Genomic DNA, 22890 nt, shown 5'->3' with positions numbered 1-22890 from the left:
CGCTGTGGAAACATCGCCCGGTAAACTTGTCACGATGGATTGTTGTGGTGCAAAATATCAAAACACATTAAAAACTAGAAAATAATACAACCTGAGCGTGTGGTATGTTATAAAACATCTATAACCTGGACTTTATTCTGGCTATAGAGTTCGTTTATTACCCCTCGTGGCCGTGTGTTACCAGAAGCACATCGCTATACCCCTCGGCCAACGGCCTCGGGGAATAGCGCTGTTCACGGTTACAGGTTTGTTACTAAATATAGCTGTACGCGCGCGACATCGCACACGCAGCTTGAAATGCGGACAAATTTTATCAATGTTGCATACGTGGCCGTTTTTGCAGTTAGTACTCAGAGTCGTTAATATGTTTTTTAGTATTCATTGTTACACTAGCAGTCACCCACTGAGATGTATTTTCGTCGTTCTTGCATGCGTAATTTTCAAAAGCGTAATCTAAAAATGCGGACAAATATTTATTTTTGCATATTAATGAGAGAACAGTGACGTAAACTGTGAACGGCCCTATAGCGATGTGTTTCTGGTAACACACGGCCCCTCGGGGTATTCGGGCGCTATAGACCTCATGACCAGGCATTAGGTGTTCACTATCTTACCTCGGTTAAAGCGGTTTATATTCTTAACCATCAGTACAGGCGGCGGTATTGATACGTGCCAGGGTAAAGCAACAACTGTTCATATTTTCACCATCTTTGGAGCCAAACTCGTTAAGGATGGATTTATTGCGTGGGCCACACTCCGGGACATAACATTGGTGATAGGGAATGGCCCCCTGGTAAAAATGATACCAGAGCGCGCCAGACAGGGATAGGTTGTTATTATCAAACATTGATAGTGAATTAGGTAACAGCCATACTCGTCAACTAAGTTGTAAGCTTCATTGATTATCGTGATGCAAGTTTTACAAGTGGCATGTAGAACAAGTGACCTTTGACCCAACATTGTACTGATTGTAAGAGGTCAAATCATGACTTTCAACAATCACGCCACTTCAGTCATACCCACTCCAACTCAACCCTTATGACTGATTTCATCCAGTGCATATCGTTAAATGAAACCAATTGGCGATCTTCAGAGTGAAGTTTTGATACTTGGATGGTCAGACGTTCGACCGGCAGAATTTGTGTTTAAACGTGTCTGTAACACTTGACTTTGTCTTGGGAGAAGATGCTTACTATATGTGTTTATGAATCACAGCTGTCCAATAAGTTATCTGAGTTGATCTTCAAATGCCGTCATGACAACAAATTCGACATGTCATGTATGTCTGACCCATAATGCATTTGCAGACATCTTCTACACCGATTAACAATCGCAGGAATAAGGAAGGATACATTGAGAGAAATTTAGAGAGAAGAATCACTTTATTAAAGTTAATGATCACATCAAATCAAGTACTTCTTCTTGGATAAGCAGCATCTTGTTTTGACACTTTCTAGAAGGAAACATTTGCTAATTCTCTAGTCTGACAGCCATGTTAAATGCTAAGAGTAATTAAATATTTTCCAGCATTTATTGCACTGTAAATTAATATCCTGACGGAATCATTTTCCGAGGACGCACCTTCATCCGGCAGTCTGCCTCATCTGCGTTGTCCCCGCAGTCATCGTAACCATCACAGCGGGAATACCTATTGATACAGAAACCATTGGGACATCTGAATTGATACGCCCGGCATTCTGATAAAGAGAAGCAAAATGTAACAAAGTGTTATATTAACGTGCGGAGGTCAGTGATACATGTATATTGCGTTTGTACCGATGATCACTAAGCTACACTTACCAGATACCTACGCGACAGACCTCACACGCATTGTTTCGTGATGATACTGTGATGCAACGCTATTAGTGTCTGGTGAAACAAAAGGCTTAAAAAGCCTATTTATATGTTCCTTACAATAAACTGCCCATACCATTTGGCTTACTTTACGATTGACCAGTATCAATCACCGTGGGCTGTGAGCAACCGTCTACACATGCTCCAATAACTTAGAAAGAACTTGGAATATCGTCAATCCGCGAAGATACTATATCCTGCCAAATTGAAGTGTTTCAAAGTATGTCGTTTCCTTTGTCTATTATAACAAACATTTGTTGGCGTTATAAACGAGTGTGTGAGAATACGTTTTACGAATTATGCTTCATGACACTGTAGGCCAAATTTCCGCGTAAGTCTGTGCTCTGGTTTTGTGCGGTATATAAGGTAATTCCAAGTTTAGTCCATTCACAATGTCATGAAACGTGAAGCTAAGGGATAGTATACGAGTGGTCTTAAAATAGAGCATGCAAGTATTCGAAATCCAAGCATGGCATCAGCGTCCGGAAGCATTTAAAACATCGAACAAGTTCTTTTCCCCATTTCAGACATTTTAGTTCTCAACAACGATGTTCAGAATGAATAGTGAAATGGCAACAGGAAATTGCAAAAACTTGAGGTATGAATCCCTTGTACATGCTATTAGCAAAGTGTATTATTTGAAATGCGATGTTCATGACTACACTCACTGTCTCTTTTGTCTAAACCGTTTTGCGGTAAACCACAGATGAATTACTGTATACACTTAGCCAGCCCCTTAGTACAAAAACTCATTTTACTTTCCACGTTATTCACAGTGTATTGAGTTAGCTTGACTAGTTATTATTATAATGACATAATATTATAATGACAATATATATATATATATATATATATATATATTATATATATATATATATATATATATATATATATATAAATTATTGAAATTCTCAACCTCACTTTCTCATATTAGGGGTGTAAGTCCACATTTCGTGTCCTTCTGTCGTTGATCGGTCTGATTAATATTGACTTTACATTCCATTGTGCTGTGGTTTTACTGATCACCGTATTCCAACTTACCACAGTTCATTTCATCACTCCTATCATAACAGTCAGAGTAACCGTCACACTCTACTCTACCATTCTTGTACTTGCTAAAGGTGATGGTTTGACCGTCTTCACATTCGTAAGTTTCTAAGGAAAGTGTGTTACGAGAATATTGGTATACATATTTTCGGGGATTATAATTTGTGACAGTAATCATGTGACCCTTACATTTTCCGCTAGTAACGGTCGGTTTACAGAAACGCACATATCACTACCTCATTTCATCGTCATTGTTACTGCGCCGATCAGGGTCACCGGTTTGTAGTAATACCAACATTAAAACCAGACCGCTAACATAATTTCTCAACATTACGGAAATGAATGTTGTATATGCTAAGACAAGATTCTTTTTCATGAGATGACTCAGTTTTATCCAAGTTTGAAGGGCGTTGAAAGATAAAGATGAACAATTACTCACCACAGTCTCTCTCATCGCTGTTGTCGCCACAGTCATCGTACCCATTGCACTGAACAAAATCGTACTTGCACAGTCCGTTGTCGCATGTGAATTTGTAGTCTTCGCACACTGATTCAACAGGAAAGAAGACGACTACTGTTAAAGGCCCAATAGCTGTATCATTATTTTTGTGATATTACTTCCAAACTAAAACAAGTTCGTGGGAATGTACTCATTGGGGTTGTTTATACAAGTATAATAAACTGTCCACTGGGACTGCATGTTCAATTTTGAGCAAGATAAATATCGTTTGCCCAAACATAAAATGGCGCCCTCATGCAAATAAAGCAAAAACACTATACGTCATGCATATATACATTGTCATCTTCATAGAAACGCAGAGTAGCCAAATATAATGCATAGTGCTGAATGTTTTCCGTCGGGATAAAATACGCATTGTTTTCTTTGTAATATTACCAGATTATAAAAATGCCGGGAAATCAAAATAACGGTTAGAATTCAAATTCTGTTGTCCAAGTTTTCAGTAGTAAGCTTAAAGTACTATATCCTTTAAATCTTTAGAATTACTGAAAACCAGAGAAAATAGAAAGCCTTTTTCAGGTCAACAAATTTCAAGAATTACAGCTACAGGGACTTTAAAGAATGGTTTTACATGAAGTTCAATGTGCCATTTTGACAACAATTTGATAAATTGTTTATGCATCGGTTTCAGGTTGGGAACGTTAAGAGTAACAGAGGGACAGTTCCTCACCACAGTCCCTTTCGTCACTGTTGTCGCCACAATCATCGTATCCATCACACTTCATATAACTATCTTTGCACAGGCCATTATCACATTTGAACTGCTCCTCCTCGCACTCTGGATTTACAGTAGAGAAGATGACACTTCTTTTAAGGTAAATACACTATTTACTTGCATTGACATATAAAAGAAACCCGTCCTCTCTTGAGAGAGGTGTGTTAAATTCCTGTTATTAAGATATATTGCCCCATGAAAATATCAGTATTCCAATCCTTGGTACTGCATTTGGTCGATTAAATTCACACGCTTACACGTATATATATATATATATATATATATATATATATATATATATATATATATATATATATATATATATATATATATATATATATCGGTCATATTTGAGTTTCACATTACATATAATTATTTCGTTGTTAAAATCTAAGTCGTGTATTTGTCGCAAATATTCTGTGGTCACACTACGATCAGCATATGTACAGGCCCTGGAGTATCCAAAATCAGGATATGCAAAAAGGTATAGGAATGGGGCTTTTATTTGAAATGATTCCTTGATTAATGTTAACTGTAGTACTCATAATTGTGTACCCACGTGGAAATAGAAGATGCGCTTTTTTGCTATTTTAGTAAATACGTGTCCTGTCAAAAGGTGTAATTATCCCTAACGTACCGCATTGAGTTTCGTCTGTGTGGTCGTTGCAGTCAAAGTATCTATTGCACAGGGAACTTTGTGGAATCTCTCTCCCATCATCACAAACAAATATTTCTGTAAGATGAAGAAATATCAAGTCAATATTTAAAAATGTCAGCCATTATTCATCTTGCTTTGGGTGCATAACGTGTCTGAACTAGCAGCTTTTGCAAATGACATTCTTGACTACTATCAGGCCTTTATGACTAATTATATTACCATGCCCCGCCCGTCGCATTTTGATTGGGCGAGCTGAACCACGTGACTCACCACAAATACACAGTAATGATTTGTTTACATGCCCGTGAATATGAATAATAATATTAACAACTCAAAGTATCGTAACTTTACAACTCAATGAAAATCTTAATCAATCACAACATAAAATGGAGCATTTGTAGGTCAAGTTGAGATACTTTTTTCTGAAAACATCTCCAGATTTGCCAATTTTTCACAGCGCACGTGACAGTGCGTCATGTATTGCTCAGTTTCTGGGGCCCAGTTGTCGTTTGCTCCTGAAATGTTCGGAAATTTTGACGGTTTTCTTGGGTTTACTGATAATATAATGGAAATAACAGACTCCGCTCTGACATTAACGTTTATTTGTGGGCGCGGGCTCGAGGAAAGCCAAAAATTAACGGGCGAGTCTTGCCGAGCCCGTTAATTTTTGGCTTTCCTCGAGCCCGCGCCCACAAATAAACGTTAATGGTCAGCGCGTCGCCCTTTATTTCTATACGATGTTATGTCTTAGTGAGTCACTGCAATTCGCATATGTCCATTTATGTAAATTTTTATGGTAAATTTTTTCGTCATTTTTTAACAACTGAGAACAATAAAGGACCTACCCTGAGAAACAAATAGGCCATTTGTTAGTTAGTAAAGTTGTGGACTTCACAAAACCAACAACTTCCTTTCGTACGCTCGTTTCTAGGGCAAATGGCCCATGAAAGACAAACCTTCATCGTTTGCTTGCAATTGATAAATCTGATACATGCAGAGTCCTACAGATTTTCTATGGAATTTTTAAGATCGACTAACGATACAGAATTCAGTCTCATTAAGTTTAACATATGTCATCATCTGTATGATAAATTCGAAAGGTAACAGATCTATCTTTTAACTACACCGTATAATAGATAAATAACCAACAAGCAAACAAATAAATCTATTTAATTATATAAATACCACATTCGCTTTCATCACTGTTATCGCCGCAGTTATCATATAAATTACAAACCACGTATTTTCCTTTGCAAAGTCCATTGTCACACCTGAATTGGTCTTCAGAACAATCTATGAATACATAAATACATTGAATGACTTAGTAGCGCCTTAAGGTAGCGCAGCAATCATTCGTTAAGCCGATCTCCATACAGAAATTGTAGCGTGGCGTGGATAATTATAACCTAGCTAGGGAGTCTCAGCAGCAGTTGCTACACTAATTAGTCGGGGTGCACGGTCGATGGCTTGGAGACTTTCTATCTTGAATAGAATTATCCATGCCGCACTTTTTACAGGCGCTTCAATCTCGCTATGTCGAGATTAGGATTAAGTAGCATCAGCTAATGCCATTGAATTTGATTTGCACATAGAAATGCAAAATAAAATCTTTGTATATCACTTCCTTGAAACTTTCACAAATGACATGGAATTATAAGATTATGAAATATTCAAACGGTATCATCGTGTAGATTTCAAGATATAGTGGCGATGTTACTTGTATCTATACGAAAAGAGCCTGCTAAAATGTGAAAATATATATCATTTGTCAAGTCTTTGCGTAGTCAAAAGAAATACGCATTATCGTCATACAGTCCCAAAGTCACTTTCAAATAAGTGTTTTAGAACTCTACGCTGCACAAAATAACAATACCTCAGTCTTAAACAGCTTCCCACATGTTTGAGGGCTGAAAGTTGTCATATATTTGTGTAAACTGCACAAAATCCAAGGTAATGGTTTATTTCAAAAAAGTAATATTGCAACATTACTTTCTCTCACTACATTTCCTGTATATCCACTGTATCCACAACATATGCATTCCTAATGAAAATTACAATGTTTGTTTTTGCGTAGTCATCCAGCTTATATAAGGGCTTGCACCGGAAAAACTATTGCTTATGCTGGATTTAATGTTAACAGACAATATCGTGATTGTCAATAAGTCAATTAGCGTGTAGGCGAATTGCTATCTCTCCCTCTGGATTAAAAGTCACGTTCAACAAAACCTTCGTTGTTACATTTATGTTGTTTGGAACAAAAAATCAACAGATAATTAACTCACCACAGTCTTCCTCGTCGCTCATGTCGCGGCAATCGTCGTATCCATCACACACGTTATACTTGGTTGTACACAATCCATTTGCACACTTGAATTGATCATTCGTGCATTCTGCCATGTGATAATGAGAAACGTCGTAATGGATTAAGATTATTCCCTATACGCATGCTCAAAGGCATTTTTCAGCTTCGACGCTGATGTATAAAATACAGTCAGCAAGAATGCCAAACACTGAACAGGGCCAGGCTTTAATAATGTAAAAGTCGTGACAGTCTGTCTCTGAAAATGCTTCACAAGCACAATCATGCATCACAAACTTGCACGTAAAGATTACAATGGCGAGTCTTAGAGCAGCATTCCGTCGACTTTTAATCGTTTGAACCACAGACAAATATAGAAACAGACTAGCAACGCGGCATGCCTTTTGTTCCATGGTCGTCTCGGTAGACTATTGCCTTTTCATATTAAAATGAGCTTCAAAAGTGTTAAACTTTTTGGAGACTTTGTTTGTGGTTGATAACTGCACGAGATTATGCGAAAAATACGACGAGATGGCATCGTGCTGCCAGTCGCGTAGCAACCATAGTTACTTTGTGAGCTGTCAGGGCAGAAACAATGCTTCACGATCACGCAAATCAAAACATGACACGCCAGCAGTTTCATAAACATGTCCTTCCTTGTAAAACGTGTAAAAGACGGTATGACTGACCGTAAACCATTGAGTAAAACCAGACAGTATCGATAAAAGACTCAAATTTGGTTCAAACACACTCATTATATAGTCATAAAAATATGAGAGGATTTTTTAAAACGGTAAAACTCACTTTCCTGAAGCTCAAAACACTCCCGTTTTCGCAAGCACGCCAATTCCGCTCAGCACCACATGACAACAACCAAACAAACTTTGCCGAATATACTTTCGCTTAACAATTGGCGAAAATCCGAAAATTACCGAAGGATGTATGGTCGGCACTCTTCGGAAAAGCCAGGCGAGAGCTACCTGATGCGAGGCATGTATGGATGGGTTACATAACCGCTTCACTCCTTGAACGATACCCGTTGCTAGTTTGTTTCTATATTTGTCTGTGTTTGAACTCATTACAGGTACACCTACCGCAGGGTATTTCATCGGAGTGGTCAGAACAGTCAAAGTAGCCATCGCATTCTGAAAGCGGTGAGACCGTTACACCATCGTCACAAGTGAAAGGCGCTGTGGATGAAAGAAGTCTTCAGTTGAGTGAGAATGACGTTGTTCGCGTCGTAGATTATGTTGACTTTTGTTTAATTTCAAGAGGAAACTTCAACATAAAGCGGTCTAATTCACATGTTTCTAGTTTAACTCTTACAAAAGTGTGTAATTGAATGCCTCTGTATTTTCGTTTCTTTAATTTGATATTGAATACACTTTAAAACGACCAAAATTCACAAAAAAAAAACTTAATCATTTTCTACCGGTACTTTACTGACAGGGACGGGAAAATTTCAACATTTTCCAAAATCAGAAATAGGTGATCTATCGGAAAGCGATGCATTGTGACATTTGCCATATTGTGCAGACGTGTTCATTCTCACTCATGATGGAAAATTGAAATCTCATTGGAGATTCATGCGTGGAATTGTCCCTATTAATGCGACATGCCAAAACAAATGTTGACTGCGTTGGTTTATTTCTATACCTACTCGACTCCCAAGAGGTATTAAGCAACACTTCTTTCGAAAATTGAATTTAATAATGTACATAAATCTGCTCAATGACGCGTGTACAACAATTATTATTAACCACAGCAAGGACAAGCGTGAACAAGATAAATAGTACATATGCACCCCATTCAAACGCGGGTCCCTCCATGCAAACATGCAAGAAAATGTTGAACACTGTGTATATCTATTTGAATCCTCACGACAGCAGTAGGTCGTCGTCGACCAGAACGCATGGCACTGAGCACCCTCCACTTTATTGTTGTTAGGAAATATATTCTTGTATTACGTCATTATTAGTACAGTGTCTTACTATAGATACTCTGATAGCATTACTTCTATTAAGACTAAGCTTTGAGGCATCGCTTTCTATCACTGTTTATCTTACCTACCAGAGATTCCATCTGCTAAGACAATAGATATAATCCATCATGTGCCTTTCTCATGACTCATAGACACTTTCCCGCCAAAAGTGCTTTATCTACGGGAATCTTGCCTTCCCTAATCAGAGACTTTTCCACCCTCAACTGAGACACTTCACGTCACTGGACTCTATGTACGGTCTCTCACCCAAGTGTTATGCTTCACTGTATTAGCCACTGTCTATTATATTAGTATAGAATAAAGTAGTCATTTATAGTATTAGACGACTTCGTCTCCCGACTGCTTACTCTAACCTGGTCATATTCCACACAATTGTAATATATGCTATATTCTTCTGTTAGGTCAGTATAATCGGCAGGCAATCGAAAATGAAGCGAAAACTGTAAAGTTTGTTTGATATTCCGCCATAAACGAAATCTAGCAATGCTATTTCACTTCATTGGGAGAATCCAATGAAATGCGAAAAATTGCAAGACTTTACACTTTAACATGTCACGTAGAGACGTTCATTCGCGTCAAACAGAATAATTACGTTACGGAAGCCGCGATTGACTGGCTGATTAATTGGTTGTGGATCATAGCAGGCGTACGCCAGTCGTATAAATATACACAGCGCACATTACCTACATCGCAATTGGGAAAACAACGGTATACTTGACGCAAGCATGTGCAGTCAGGGGAATTTACCTACCACATAAGTCATCTGCTTCATCAGACCCGTCTGCACAGTCTTCATATCCATCGCATCGATTCCATTTGCTAGTGCACGTCTCGTCATCGCACTCAAATTGATAACTCGGACATGCTACGAGTATAGTCGAACAAAATAATTGTCGTTACATTTCTGTTACGTGAACTGTAACAATTAGAGCTGATGTAAGGTCACACAAGTTAATGACATACTTGATATCACATGAGCATACTATAATACTTTAGTATTAATATCCAATGCATGAACTATGATCTATATTCATTCACAGCAGCAGCACCCTATGCTTGCCAATGTAGCGGCAACCACAAAGAGCTTGCAAGTATGACATCATCGAGTTCAACATATATGGGCATACTTACAAGAAGACAGTAGCAACAATACTCAATCTTCTCTCTCTCTCTCTCTCTCTCTCTCTCTCTCTCTCTCTCTCTCTCTCTCTCTCTCTCTCTCTCTCTCATATTCCCCATTCGTTGCGGGCCATAAAACCTGCAGGCGCTTGGGATGTTGATTTCGCGGACAAGCTCCCCCAGTGTTTCTGGCATAAATATTCTTATATATTGCATATGGGTAATTTCTGTAGGTGTGATAGTATGCGGGTAGGTGCCCGAAAAGGAAGTGTGAGTAATTTTTCAAAGCCAATAGAGATTGGCGATGGATTTATTGAAGGACATCTGTGAGTAAAAAGCGATTAAATTCAGTGAGGTGGTGCCATATATGATTGGTAATTAGTCGTGTAAGCATCATTTATACAGGTTCATGAGGATAATTTTGCAATAATAGAAGACATTTGGTAAGGGTCGTTCTCTGAGGTTTAAGGGTGGAGGGTGCGATCTTGAGAGGACTACTCTACAATGCGTGAGCACATAAGCTGTATGACTAAAGTCCATACACTCTTTGTGTCACTCATGAAATAGTAATTTAATCATTTCCTAAGAAAATGTAGGCTTGAAATTGGATTTTTAGTTCCCTTCGCTTTAAAAATCGTAGGCGAATCACTTCGAAAACTTATTACAAATTTCGTTTCACGTGATAATTCGTTTTCTTAATCGAACACTTTCTTATTGCGAAGTGTACAACGGTCAGTGCAAAAAACAATTCATTTCCGCGTTTAATCGGGGAGAATGATACTTAGAGGTTATTACCCAATATCGCCTGTTCCTGTGTCGTATCGGCATGAGTGTCATTTGTGCTGCGTCAGACACGAGACGAAGTCGAGTGTCTGACGCAGCACAAATGACACGAATGCTGATACGACACAAGGAACAGGCGATATTGGGTAATAACCGATTTATCATATACCCATGCCCATAATTTTAGGGAATTTTTACTAATAGAACGAAAAACCTTTAATTTTGAGGCTTTACTTTATTACGCCTTGCGCATAAATATCAGAATGTTTATGTGAACAGGCTTCATTCATAAAGTATACGACGAAGATGTCAACATCACGCGCGACATCGTCCATATCTCAATGAAACCCAAGAAGAAAGACACCGGGATACAAAAATCGTCATACAGAAGGAACATTTTAAGGTGCAATATGCTACAACTGTAACCGATCAAAACTGCTCAGCTTTAAATCTATCCTGATTTCGATCGTTTTACGGCACGGAGCTCGCGCAGAGAGGGGACGCCATTTTGTTAGTTTACCTTTAGAGTTGCCATGTCAACAGTCGTCGCGCGCGACATCGCTGTCACGCCACGCGCTAACTACCTGTTCGATGGAGACCGTGCACAGTGCCGGCGCCGTGCGAACGGCAGAATGTTTGCTAGAACTTGACCAAAAAAATACCATGGGAAAACATTTCAAGACTCAACGTGATATTTCCGTATTTTGCAACCAGAAATACCCGTGTTCCACGAAGCCCTTCAAGTTTTTACGTCGGCGACATCGCTTTGCAGGCGGGGAGCGGCAGCCATTTTGTTGTTTACGTTGTTTACCAACAAACTGCTAATGTAGTTCGGGAAAACTCTAAAACTGATGACGTTCATCGTGCATATCTCGACGTTTACCGTGAAATATCACGGCTGATATTTTACGTTGAACGTCACTAGGATGTAGCAATATGGGCATGGGTATATGATAATTATACTTACGACAGCCCTCTTCGTCACTGCCGTCCTCGCAGTTCTGATAATCATCACAGACAGAAGTCTCTCTGACGAACTTTCCATCGCTACATACAAAGTGTCCTGAAAAATACTTACAAATAACGGTATCGGTAATGTAGCCTGGAATATCCCTGATTCATTGTGTTGCAGTATTGACAGGTACAGATGTATGCTGTTTACGAGCCAAGGGAGGGTTTGTTAGATAAACGATTATTCTAACGAACTACAGTCATACAATGGATCCCGTCATTTAACTGAAATGCTCAATTTAGAATCTTGTAGTTGTAAATAATAGAGTAAAACGGTAGGAATAGTCTACATTTCTTCTTGAAATTTTTGATGTCATAACATTCAACGTTTTTTCTGTTGACCATTAATTTATGCATGTATAATATTCGTCAAACTACAATCCCTCATCACGTCCCATACATAATACATACAAAATACATACATATACATATTATATATATATATATATATATATATATATATATATATATATATATATATATATATATATATATAGTGTAGTGTTAACGGGAATTAAGGCAGTTTCAAGGTAGGCGTTGTATTACTGGTCAGTTTCGTGTAGGTGGAACCTACACTCATCAGATACCGTAGCCTATTGAACAAGAACGCGGTGCTCAACAGAAATTATGCGTTGTACTGGACTGAATATGCAAATGAGCCTGAAGTTGAATGGCAGTGGAAAAAAGAATGGGGAGTGACAGGTGGTGATGATTTGTCTGTCTCATGAATAACAGTCAGGTAACAAAATTCTTGAGGAGAAATTTGCTGGAGTGGCGACATGTGTTAACGAGTTCATTGCGTTTGTTAAGGGTGGCCAATTGGGGTTTGCATATTAAAAAGTATTTCTCCCAAAGACATAAATTGCATCTGTTGCTGATGGGGCTGTAGGGTTTGGCTTGTTTGAGGATTTTCCATGTGATGTTATAATTGATGTTTTTTTCCTTTAATGTCCATATGTATTTACTGAGTTCTGTGCTATTCTTTTTGGCTGGGTTTTTGAAGGATGCTTTGTGGTTGTTAAATCGGGTTTGAAAGTGCCGGCAGTGAGTCCTACATATGTCTGATTTGGTTTGCTGTCCAGGGATGAGACTGTGGCTTGATAAATGACGGATCGGATAGGCAGTGTCCAGACATAGGGCATGATGACCGCACTTGGCAGTTGCATGGTCTTTTCGCACTGTTATCTGTTTTATTAGAGATGATTGTTTTGTTGTGGCCCTGGATAGATTGTGCTGTATTGCTCATGGTGCTGTAACTGATTTTAATGGTGTTCCGGTTGAATATCTTGTGGAGGGCGTGGTCCTTGGTGAATTCTTCTTTGATTATTTTCAGGAACTCTTTTCCGACGTTGGTGGCCACGTTTTTGCTGTATGGCGGGTTGTACCAGATTATGTTTCTGTTGCGGTTTCTTTTGTTGGGTTGTGGTTGTGTTGATGGTGCCTAGGCCATCATCCCTGTAAAGGCCGAAGTATTTACCATGTTTCTTAGTGATGTAGTGGAGTATAAAGGCACCAACGAGCTCGCATGTTTCAGCGCCATCATAGCTACCCATGGTAATGTCGAATAGGTTGGTGGATGATTTTTGCCCCATGTTTCGTCCGCAGAGAACAAACACGACTTTTCGCGTGAAGGATGATTGTTCTTTCGTCGCTGGTTATATTGTCAAAGTTGGACGCGAAATCCAGGGCAGCGGCATAGTAATGCTCGGCATTACCAAAGCCACACCAAGACAAGTTGAACCCATTAAAAAAGATCTGTGCGCCATCTTCAACCGCAATGGCCTCAAAATCACCATCGAGGCAAACAAGAAAATAGTCGACTTCCTTGACATCACCCTGAACTTGAACACCGGAAAATACATGCCGTACACCAAACCGAACAATGCACCCCAATACGTCCACAGCAAATCCAACCACCCACCTAGAATCCTCAAAAACATTCCAGCATCAATAGACAAACGCCTCGCAGAAATCTCCTGTGATGAAGAGTCCTTCAACGCAGCCGCCCCACTCTACCAACAAGCCATTAACAATAGTGGATATAAGCACAAACTCCAGTTTTCGCCACCATCAACACAACCACAACCCAACAAAAAAAACCGCAACAGAAAGATAATCTGGTACAACCCGCCATACAGCAAAAACGTGGCCACCAACGTCGGAAAAGAGTTCCTGAAAATAATCAAAGAAGAATTCACCAAGGACCACGCCCTCCACAAGATATTCAACCGGAACACCATTAAAATCAGTTACAGCACCATGAGCAATACAGCACAATCTATCCAGGGCCACAACAAAACAATCATCTCTAATAAAACAGATAACAGTGCGAAAAGACCATGCAACTGCCAAGTGCGGTCATCATGCTCCATGTCTGGACACTGCCTATCCGAATCCGTCATTTATCAAGCCACAGTCTCATCCCTGGACAGCAAACCAAATCAGACATATGTAGGACTCACTGCGGCACTTTCAAACCCGATTTAAGCATCCTTCAAAAACCCAGCCAAAAAGAATAGCACAGAACTCAGTAAATACATATGGACATTAAAGAAAAAAAACATCAATTATAACATCACATGGAAAATCCTCAAACAAGCCAAACCCTACAGCCCCATCAGCAACAGATGCAATTTATGTCTTTGGGAGAAATACTTTATAATATGCAAACCCCAATTGGCCACCCTTAACAAACGCAATGAACTCGTTAACACATGTCGCCACTCCAGCAAATTTCTCCTCAAGAATTTTGTTACCTGACTGTTATTCATGAGACAGACAAATCATCACCACCTGTCACTCCCCATTCTTTTTTCCACTGCCATTCAACTTCAGGCTCATTTGCATATTCAGTCCAGTACAACGCATAATTTCTGTTGAGCACCGCGTTCTTGTTCAATAGGCTACGGTATCTGATGAGTGTAGGTTCCACCTACACGAAACTGACCAGTAATACAACGCCTACCTTGAAACTGCCTTAATTCCCGTTAACACTACACTATTTTGCTCTGGATTCGTACCATCGAGCACTCTGCCAGCAATACTTGCAATGAACTTTCATATTTTATATATATATATATATATATATATATATATATATATATATATATATATATATATATATATATATATATATATATATATATATATTCACTTTATTAATTAAATTTCATTTTCAAAGAAGGTCGTACCACAGTCTTCTTCATCGCTGCCATCTCCACAGTCATCATACGTATCACAACGTTTGTAATCAATGCATTTGCCGTTCTTACAGACGAACTGATACTCCTCTTCACAAGCTGAAATATGACAGTCAGTCATTGCACGTGGTATATTGTAAAACTGCCCATGGCATAAAGTTTGGGAGAAGATGGGGAGGAGACAGCAAGACAAATATCGAGTCAAAATAAAAACAGAACTTGGATTTCCAATCGCGTGGCTTCTGAAAGAATACTGATACGGTAAGGCTCGAAAACGTTCGTATGATATCATTTGGATACCCTATATACAAAACGCATAAAATACAAATTTGAAGGGAATTTTGCCCTTCACTATACTGTTTTTATGTAGCATTTTGCTTGTATGCAAAATGTGTTCAGGGTCAAGTTGTCTATATCAGGTTAGGTTAGGTCACAAAAATGTTTATTTTACATTTGTGCTGATGAAGACTAGGTTCTTATTAAAGTCAAAGATGCCCTTCTATGGAAATTTCTTCTTGCGGATTATTCGCAAAAATCATTACAACTGAATTATTACAATTATTGAAATTATTACAACCGAAAATTATATTCTCCAATATTTAGCACTCATCGACTAATTCACACAAACAATAGTTGTAAACTCACGGCAATTGATTTCATCAGAACCATCTTCACAATCATCGTTACCATTACAAATACCCTGTCGTGGAGACACAACCCATCTCCACACCTGTGTCTTGGGGGATCGCATGCTGTTAAGAATCACAGTTATCATTATACTGGTAATTAATTCATAACTATATCTGTTAATAGTGAAGTTGTAAATAATCACAAAATTAGGTGTCTTTATCTTTAAACACTGCAAAACCCACTTAACAGCATCAGACTATTTATGAGTTATCTTCGACTGGAATAGCCAGTATATGTAGAACGTTATCTTGTGACTTGATAACGTGTTTGGGATGTTGTGATAGCATGGCGCATTGTTAACTGGTTTCTCCTAAATATGACCATACCATATATTAATGGGAGAAAACCGCTATTGAGCGCATTGTGAAATAAAAGGGCACATTTACATGGCACAGTCTCTCTCTCCCAGATTATGACAGAAATAATCATAATTTAAGCACTATTTTCCCAAATTTTACAAAAGTAATAAGGTGTTATTTCGCCAAGGGGAATATTACAAGGTGCTGAAGCTGTACGTGATTAGGCATTTGCCAGACTGAATCACATTTAAGGCAAGGCAGCACGCGGTATGTTACTGCGAAGAAATCTATTTTAAATTGGTCCATTTTTCGGAAATGAATCAAGATGTTACGTCATGTGCCCCTTTAACTTAAAATTGGCGTTATTAATCTATGGCAAGTTCGTTTTGCCTTGAAAGGACGACGATGAAAGATACTCTCTTTGATTCTCTTCCCTTGCAATAGTATTTACAGAATGATGTTTTATGTGTATTATACTCACGACAATTGTATTCGTCACTTCTATCTTCGCAGTCGACGTATCCATTGCAGAAGCTCCCGATATCCAAGCATACACCATTATCACATCTTGCGGTAAAGTCACTTCTACACGACTGGATTGAATATGCTTAAATTTGAAAAGAGAATATATAGATATTGTTATAGATGCGAAGTAGGGTAACGCCCGCAGGCGCTGTTTTGAGGTAAATAATGTAAACTCAGCTCATATTATCCTTCAAACATACACAAACGATATTTATAATTTTCTTCCGTAATCGAAAAGAAACCACGTACGGAACATAGTGTTGTGAACTACTGGAAATGATACGCGGGAAAAACTTACTCATTTCTGTATCTAGAGACGTAAGACTCATGAAAGATCAAATAACAAGAACTCGGCTGACCACGGAGGTAAATTCAACATAAACACTTTTCGATTTTCAATGTATTTCACCTAGCATTAAAGGTATACATTCACCTGTAATCTGAATATGCCCATATATGGTCAAAGGGGCGTTCCTTTGTATTCAAAATGGCCATGTGAGGGAGCTGTTTTTAAAAAGCGGCCACCCGCTAAAAATCTGTGATTGCTTAGATTTTCTCTTTCCATGGTAGCTGTGGCAAAATTAGAACAGGTGACATTATACCTTTAAAGATGTCTAAAAGAACAAAAATATAAGCGACTTGACGACAGAATATCATGATTCTCAACTGTTACATTGACAAGTCACTCTCTAAAGGGAGTGAGATATTTTCAGAGTCAGTATGTAACTTGATTGTTTCAACGTTTACATACAGCAGTTAGCCTCGTCCGAGTTATCATTGCAGTCATCCTCGTCATCGCATATATCTTTCTCTGGAACCAACACTCCATTGTCACAGGTCACCAGCTCTGGATTCGACATGTTCAAAAATGATAAGCATGTCAGCTTATGATATCTACATTCTACACGCGGTTGTCAGTGTTACAGTCGTGCTCAAGCTTGCACGTCCTCAACACGTCGTGCAAATAGACTAAGTAAATGCACATATGAATATACACCGTATATCTACATCACGCTGTGGATAATCACTACAGGTTTGTTTGAAGATTCGTTCAAAAACATCAAAGCATTTCTTGTGGTACAGTAGCTCGAGGTTTTGCCTGGGTATTTAGGTTGTACGACAAAACAGCAGTCCAACCCAAATACCCGGCAAAACCTCGAGCTACTGTACTGCAGCTATTCTTATCAACGAATGATAGCCACAGTAACATCATAGACGGACAATATTTGTGACTCTTGTTAACGTGTTTTCTACCTTTTCCCTAAAGCCTGCCCTGGGTTACATACACAGCATTAGCCTTTGCAATACAACACACTGCGCACACGATCCTGTGTTATTGATCATGAACGAATTTAGTACGGTCAAGATTTGGTTGTCAACCAATGCATTGGACGTTATAAACATAAGGGCCGTGTAAACAGGTTGAAAATTAGGTACATTGATATGATTTCACAAACAGTACAATCACAAGTACAATATGCAAAAGCTGCATCTAATGAGCTTTTAAGATTAACAACTGTAAATGTATGAAATATGCATCCTAAAAATGGTAAGTGATACACTAAGGATCTGATATTTCATTCAACTCTTATTGCCACACTGACAACAATAGGTGGAGGAAATATTGAAGTCATAGTTCAAGGTTGAGGGTACTGTTGCTAAGCCTGTCGAACACTATTAATTAGTCATTAATTGCATAACGTCTCAAAAATGACTTCAAATGTTTAACATCCTTTATCTACCGTCAGTTGTTGATAGCTGTGACTGCAATTTGTGTACAGACTTGCGTTTCACTGACTCAGACTTTTTCGCAAAACGTAAAAGTTAGTGGAAACATTCCATCCTTTATGAAATATATGTTTAATTTATAGATTTGAAGACCTACACCTCGGATGATTACTCATTCCATCCTCATCAGTGGCTAACCCCGTGAAAACATAATGACAAGTTGACAGTTGTGGAACTAATTGGAGCAAAAAAAAAGAGGCGAGTTTTTATGAGGTACTAAACGTGCATGATGTCACCTACTACAGGTTTCGTCACTCTCATCTGCACAATCAATATAGCCATCGCAAAGTGAGTATTCACTGATGCATTTTCCGTCCTGACACAAAAATCGTCCATGCTCCTCTTCGCATGCTGAAAGTAGATGTTTATTTTGTCGTTTCACATTTGTCGAACCATATAGCATACGCCGACATGCAGTGGTGTTTCTATCTTGTCTAAGTTAGACTTACATTTTAATTCACTGCCACTTTGAAAAGTATTGTTAAATATTAATTATCAATATCAATATTAAGTATTGTCTTTGACCGTTTTCCCCTGATATTCCTCTGTGCCATACGAGTTCTAACCTGCAGGCACGTTATATTAACTATTTCTATTTACTAATAGATATGAAAAAGGAATAAGCAAAACATGGCTATAGTGAAATTCTGGAGTATAATACATACGGCAGTCTTTCTCATCACTTCCATCTCTACAGTCCTCGGCGCCATCGCAGACCCAACGCCGTGGAATTGTCCCTTCATCATCATACGTTTCACATTCAACTGATGGAAAAAACCAAGTATAAAGGAAGCATATGAGTGACGCAAAATTCTTCCACAGTACGCATGATCTAAAATACTAAAATTTGATAACTTTTACACGAAAATATAGACAAAATAACGAAGACAAGAATAAAATGGTATGTGTTGCTGACATTAATTTTGTTTCAAGCATCCAGGTGGACTACTAATAGACCCTTCCAAACAATGAAGTCATTGCAAAACACTGAGCTCGGAACCCTATAAAAGTATATATATTCTGGAAGCCTAGGTATATGCAAATTCTGTGATTTGCATTTTGTAACGATTATTTCCATAAGGATCTGAATAACCTCTGACATAAATGAGGTTTCCCTTCCTTTATTAAAAGTCTGCATGCAGTGTTTGTCGTTGTAACTTGTGTGATCAAAAGCTGACGTATCAATCACGGAAAGAATGTCTGCTGTCTTTAGGCTCTGACACATCTCTCAGAGAGATATATAATCCTTTAGAGTTCACAATCTTTTCAATCGTTGGTTTTTATTCATTCTGAGACGTCACAGCGCTTGTACAGGGGACGGTAAAAAGCGAATTTCAGATATTATTCAAATTTGCTGTCAGATTATCCTTAAGCAAAAAGTAAGCTTTGAAAAATATACACCTATTGGGTTTAAAGCTCAGCTTTTTCCGGAGAATTCATAACGAGGTGGCTGGTGTCTTGCATGTGTAAAAAGTGGCATGTGTAGTGCGTGTAAATTGTGCAATTTCGCTGCTTCGCTGTAACAGAATTAATAATTCATGGCGATCAACTCATAATTTCTTCATCTGGCCAAATCAAGAAAGTTCCAAGACTGGAAGGTCACAAAAAATATAACAAGATACACTCTGAGATAACAACAATTCTCTTTTGTTGCGTTTAATATTTCTGTGATATAAATTAATCAATGGATTGGTATATCCTTCCAGTATTTGGTACCCATATGAACTGACAACAATGTACATAGAGTGTTGCGTGTAAACAATTCTATCACAGTACAATTGCAGGCGTTTTGGTCAAGTTAAGCTACATACCAAAAAGCCAATTTATCTGTGCTAATTCTCATAATTAACGTTTTCCCATTTACAAGAACTTACATGCGATTTCATCGCACCCTTCCTCATCACTACCATCAACACATTGTGGGAAATCGTCACAGCGGTATGCCATAGAAATCGTCCTTCCAAATGGACAATCAAAACGTTCAGTAGCTACAAAAACGGGAATGTAGTGGTGACAAATCGTTACATTGCTGATAACATTATCATAACTTGTCGTGCAAGTGTAAAATATTCTTAAAGATCAGTGTGTGTATGTATGTATGTGTCTGTTTGTACAGATATCGATATACATGTTTGTTGAGATATGTCGATATGAATAGATATGTATGTGTGTCTGTATCTGTTTTTGTTTGTGTTTGTCTATCTGTTGTTCGTGTCTCTGCCTGTGTTGTGCGTGAGTTTGTCGTTTTAAATACTTTCATTTATTCACTTACTAAAATTTACAGGTGCAGCCAACGAACAATGCATTCTTAAAGAGGTCCTTACTATGATAAGATATATTGTACAGGACAAGTAATGTGAACTTACTAATTTTAATTCAAGAGGGTAATCAATTAGCTGTTCATAATTTGCCCTCCCATTGAAAATTTTTCGACTTACCCTGCCGCACTCAAACTTCATTTTTACCCGCTCCCCACATATTTTTGCCTGTTTCCCCTCCCCACTGTGAATGTTTGAAACTCCCCTGCCCTGTGGCGAAAAAACATGCCGATTTCCCCTGCCGTGGAAAAAATTCCCTCAAAATTTTGCCATTCCATTTCCCCTGCAGACATGAAGCTACCCTACCCTGTGATGAAAAAAAAACTGTCGATTTTCCCCTGCCCTGAAAAAAATTCCCCTGAAAATTAACATTCCCATGCAGACACATACTGCAGTGGCCTTGTATTTGGTTTCCGTCTCGCGTACGTAGAGCGAGATGTGGGGTCAATCGATAGGCTAAGTAGTCTGGGTAACCTTTAAAAGGTATAAGTACTTGCACTGTGTCCCCATCCCTGGAAACACCATGGCTGAAATTCCCCTGTCCCCGTTTTAAAAGTAGCTTAATTCCCCTCTCCTCGTTTTTCGACGAGCCCTGTCCCCAGGACAATAAACCAATATCTGCCCTGCCCGAATAAAAAACTAAAATTTCCTCCCCTGCCACCTAAAAATATGTCCCCTGTCCTAGCAAAATTAAAATTTCCCCTGCCTCAAAAATTGCTTCCGGAATAGCTTTTTCGATTAATATCTCCGTTGGCTGGGAAAAATACACACATGAATATGGTATAAATTTTAGATGAAGTTCCCTCCACCTTTAACGAAGTCAGAGTATACTGTCAACAAAACTGCGTTACAAACAAATAAGGTGTACATCTCCAATAAAAGTCGAAATAAGTCGTTAAAACTGTTACATTCGTAAGTCTTGGTGTGGAAATCAATATAAGTGTTTATATGCATATGGCAAGATCTTTTCTGTAAAAATTGACCCAAAGGTGAGGAACATGCAAGAGAGGTCTTACTGCACTTCCATTCGTCGTCTCCATCCGGGCAATCTGGTATGCCGTCACAGATGAAATATTCGAGAACGCATGTCAGTTTATCTGCGCAGCTGTGTTCTTTTGGATAGCATTCTGGAAAATAAAAATTGATAATGCGGGCAGTAATATCAAAGAAATCGAAACACGCATAAATTTGTTATTTCATCTAAGATGTTCCTCATTTCGTAAATGTAAGTTTCATAGGAACGCCAATACTTAATTTATCAAACCAAGTATATTCAGATAATGAGTATTGTAACAAAATAACACAACTGTTCAACATGCAGTAGTGCTAAAACACGTAGTTGCCATCGGAAAGGGTTAACTGAAAGGTTTACAGACTTTTTTTTTGAACATTGTATATTTACGGAAATATCTATACAATTTGCTAGTCAAACGTAATATTTTACCAAATGTGAACTGAATGTGCTCACGTGTTTTACAACAGGCTCATTAATAGTAGTACGCTTCACAGAATAATTATATATCTGTTATATCATTATATGTAGCAGGTTTCATCAACTTTCGCACTGTACTCTCAGAGTTAAATCACTAATTACAAAACATATTTAATATGCAAATGAGCTGTTTATTAATTTGACACTGATCAATGCTTCATTGGACAATTAGATATCTATCAGATCAACATATGTAGCACGTTTTATCAAATTTAATGCTGTAATTTTGAAGTAATATCACCAATCACAAAATTGATTAAATATGCAAATGAACCCTTAATTAACTTGACACTGCTCAATGTTTCGTAGCACAATTAGATATTTATCAGATCAGTATCTGTAGCACGTTTCACCAAATTTGGTGCCATAATTTCGGAGTTATATCCCTTATTACAAAGTTCCTTAAATATGTAAATGAACCCTTAATTAACTTCGCACTACTAAATGCTTTACAACACAGATAGCTATCTATCGGATCAGTATCTGCAGCTCATTTCATGAAACTTGGTGCAGTTATTTCGAAGTTAAACGGCTAATTACAAAACTTCATAAAATATGCGAATGAGCTAT

At 38.3% G+C, this 22890-nt stretch overlaps 1 protein-coding gene across 1 annotated transcript; it reads right to left on the bottom strand.

The window, feature by feature from the left end:
• Positions 1-1384: 1384 nt before the first annotated feature.
• On the bottom strand, positions 1385-21951 carry LOC139122178 (G-protein coupled receptor GRL101-like). Its single transcript, XM_070687598.1, has 18 exons — positions 21845-21951; positions 20385-20498; positions 19176-19274; positions 18751-18861; positions 17474-17569; positions 16675-16804; positions 15854-15960; positions 15200-15307; positions 11965-12060; positions 9847-9960; positions 8188-8283; positions 7077-7184; positions 5980-6087; positions 4774-4869; positions 4092-4199; positions 3341-3448; positions 2896-3009; positions 1385-1697 (listed from the first exon to the last, which is right to left on the bottom strand). The coding sequence occupies exons 2-18, from the start codon at positions 20455-20457 to the stop codon at positions 1546-1548; spliced, it is 1824 nt and encodes a 607-aa protein (XP_070543699.1). The 5' UTR covers positions 20458-20498; positions 21845-21951; the 3' UTR covers positions 1385-1545.
• Between the last annotated feature and the right edge of the window lie 939 nt (positions 21952-22890).

This window comes from Ptychodera flava, chromosome 21 (assembly GCF_041260155.1).
Source record: "Ptychodera flava strain L36383 chromosome 21, AS_Pfla_20210202, whole genome shotgun sequence".
In the NCBI taxonomy this organism is placed as follows: domain Eukaryota; kingdom Metazoa; phylum Hemichordata; class Enteropneusta; family Ptychoderidae; genus Ptychodera; species Ptychodera flava.
Note: the sequence above shows the minus strand (reverse complement) of the source record. Positions and strands in the feature narration are given on the sequence as shown.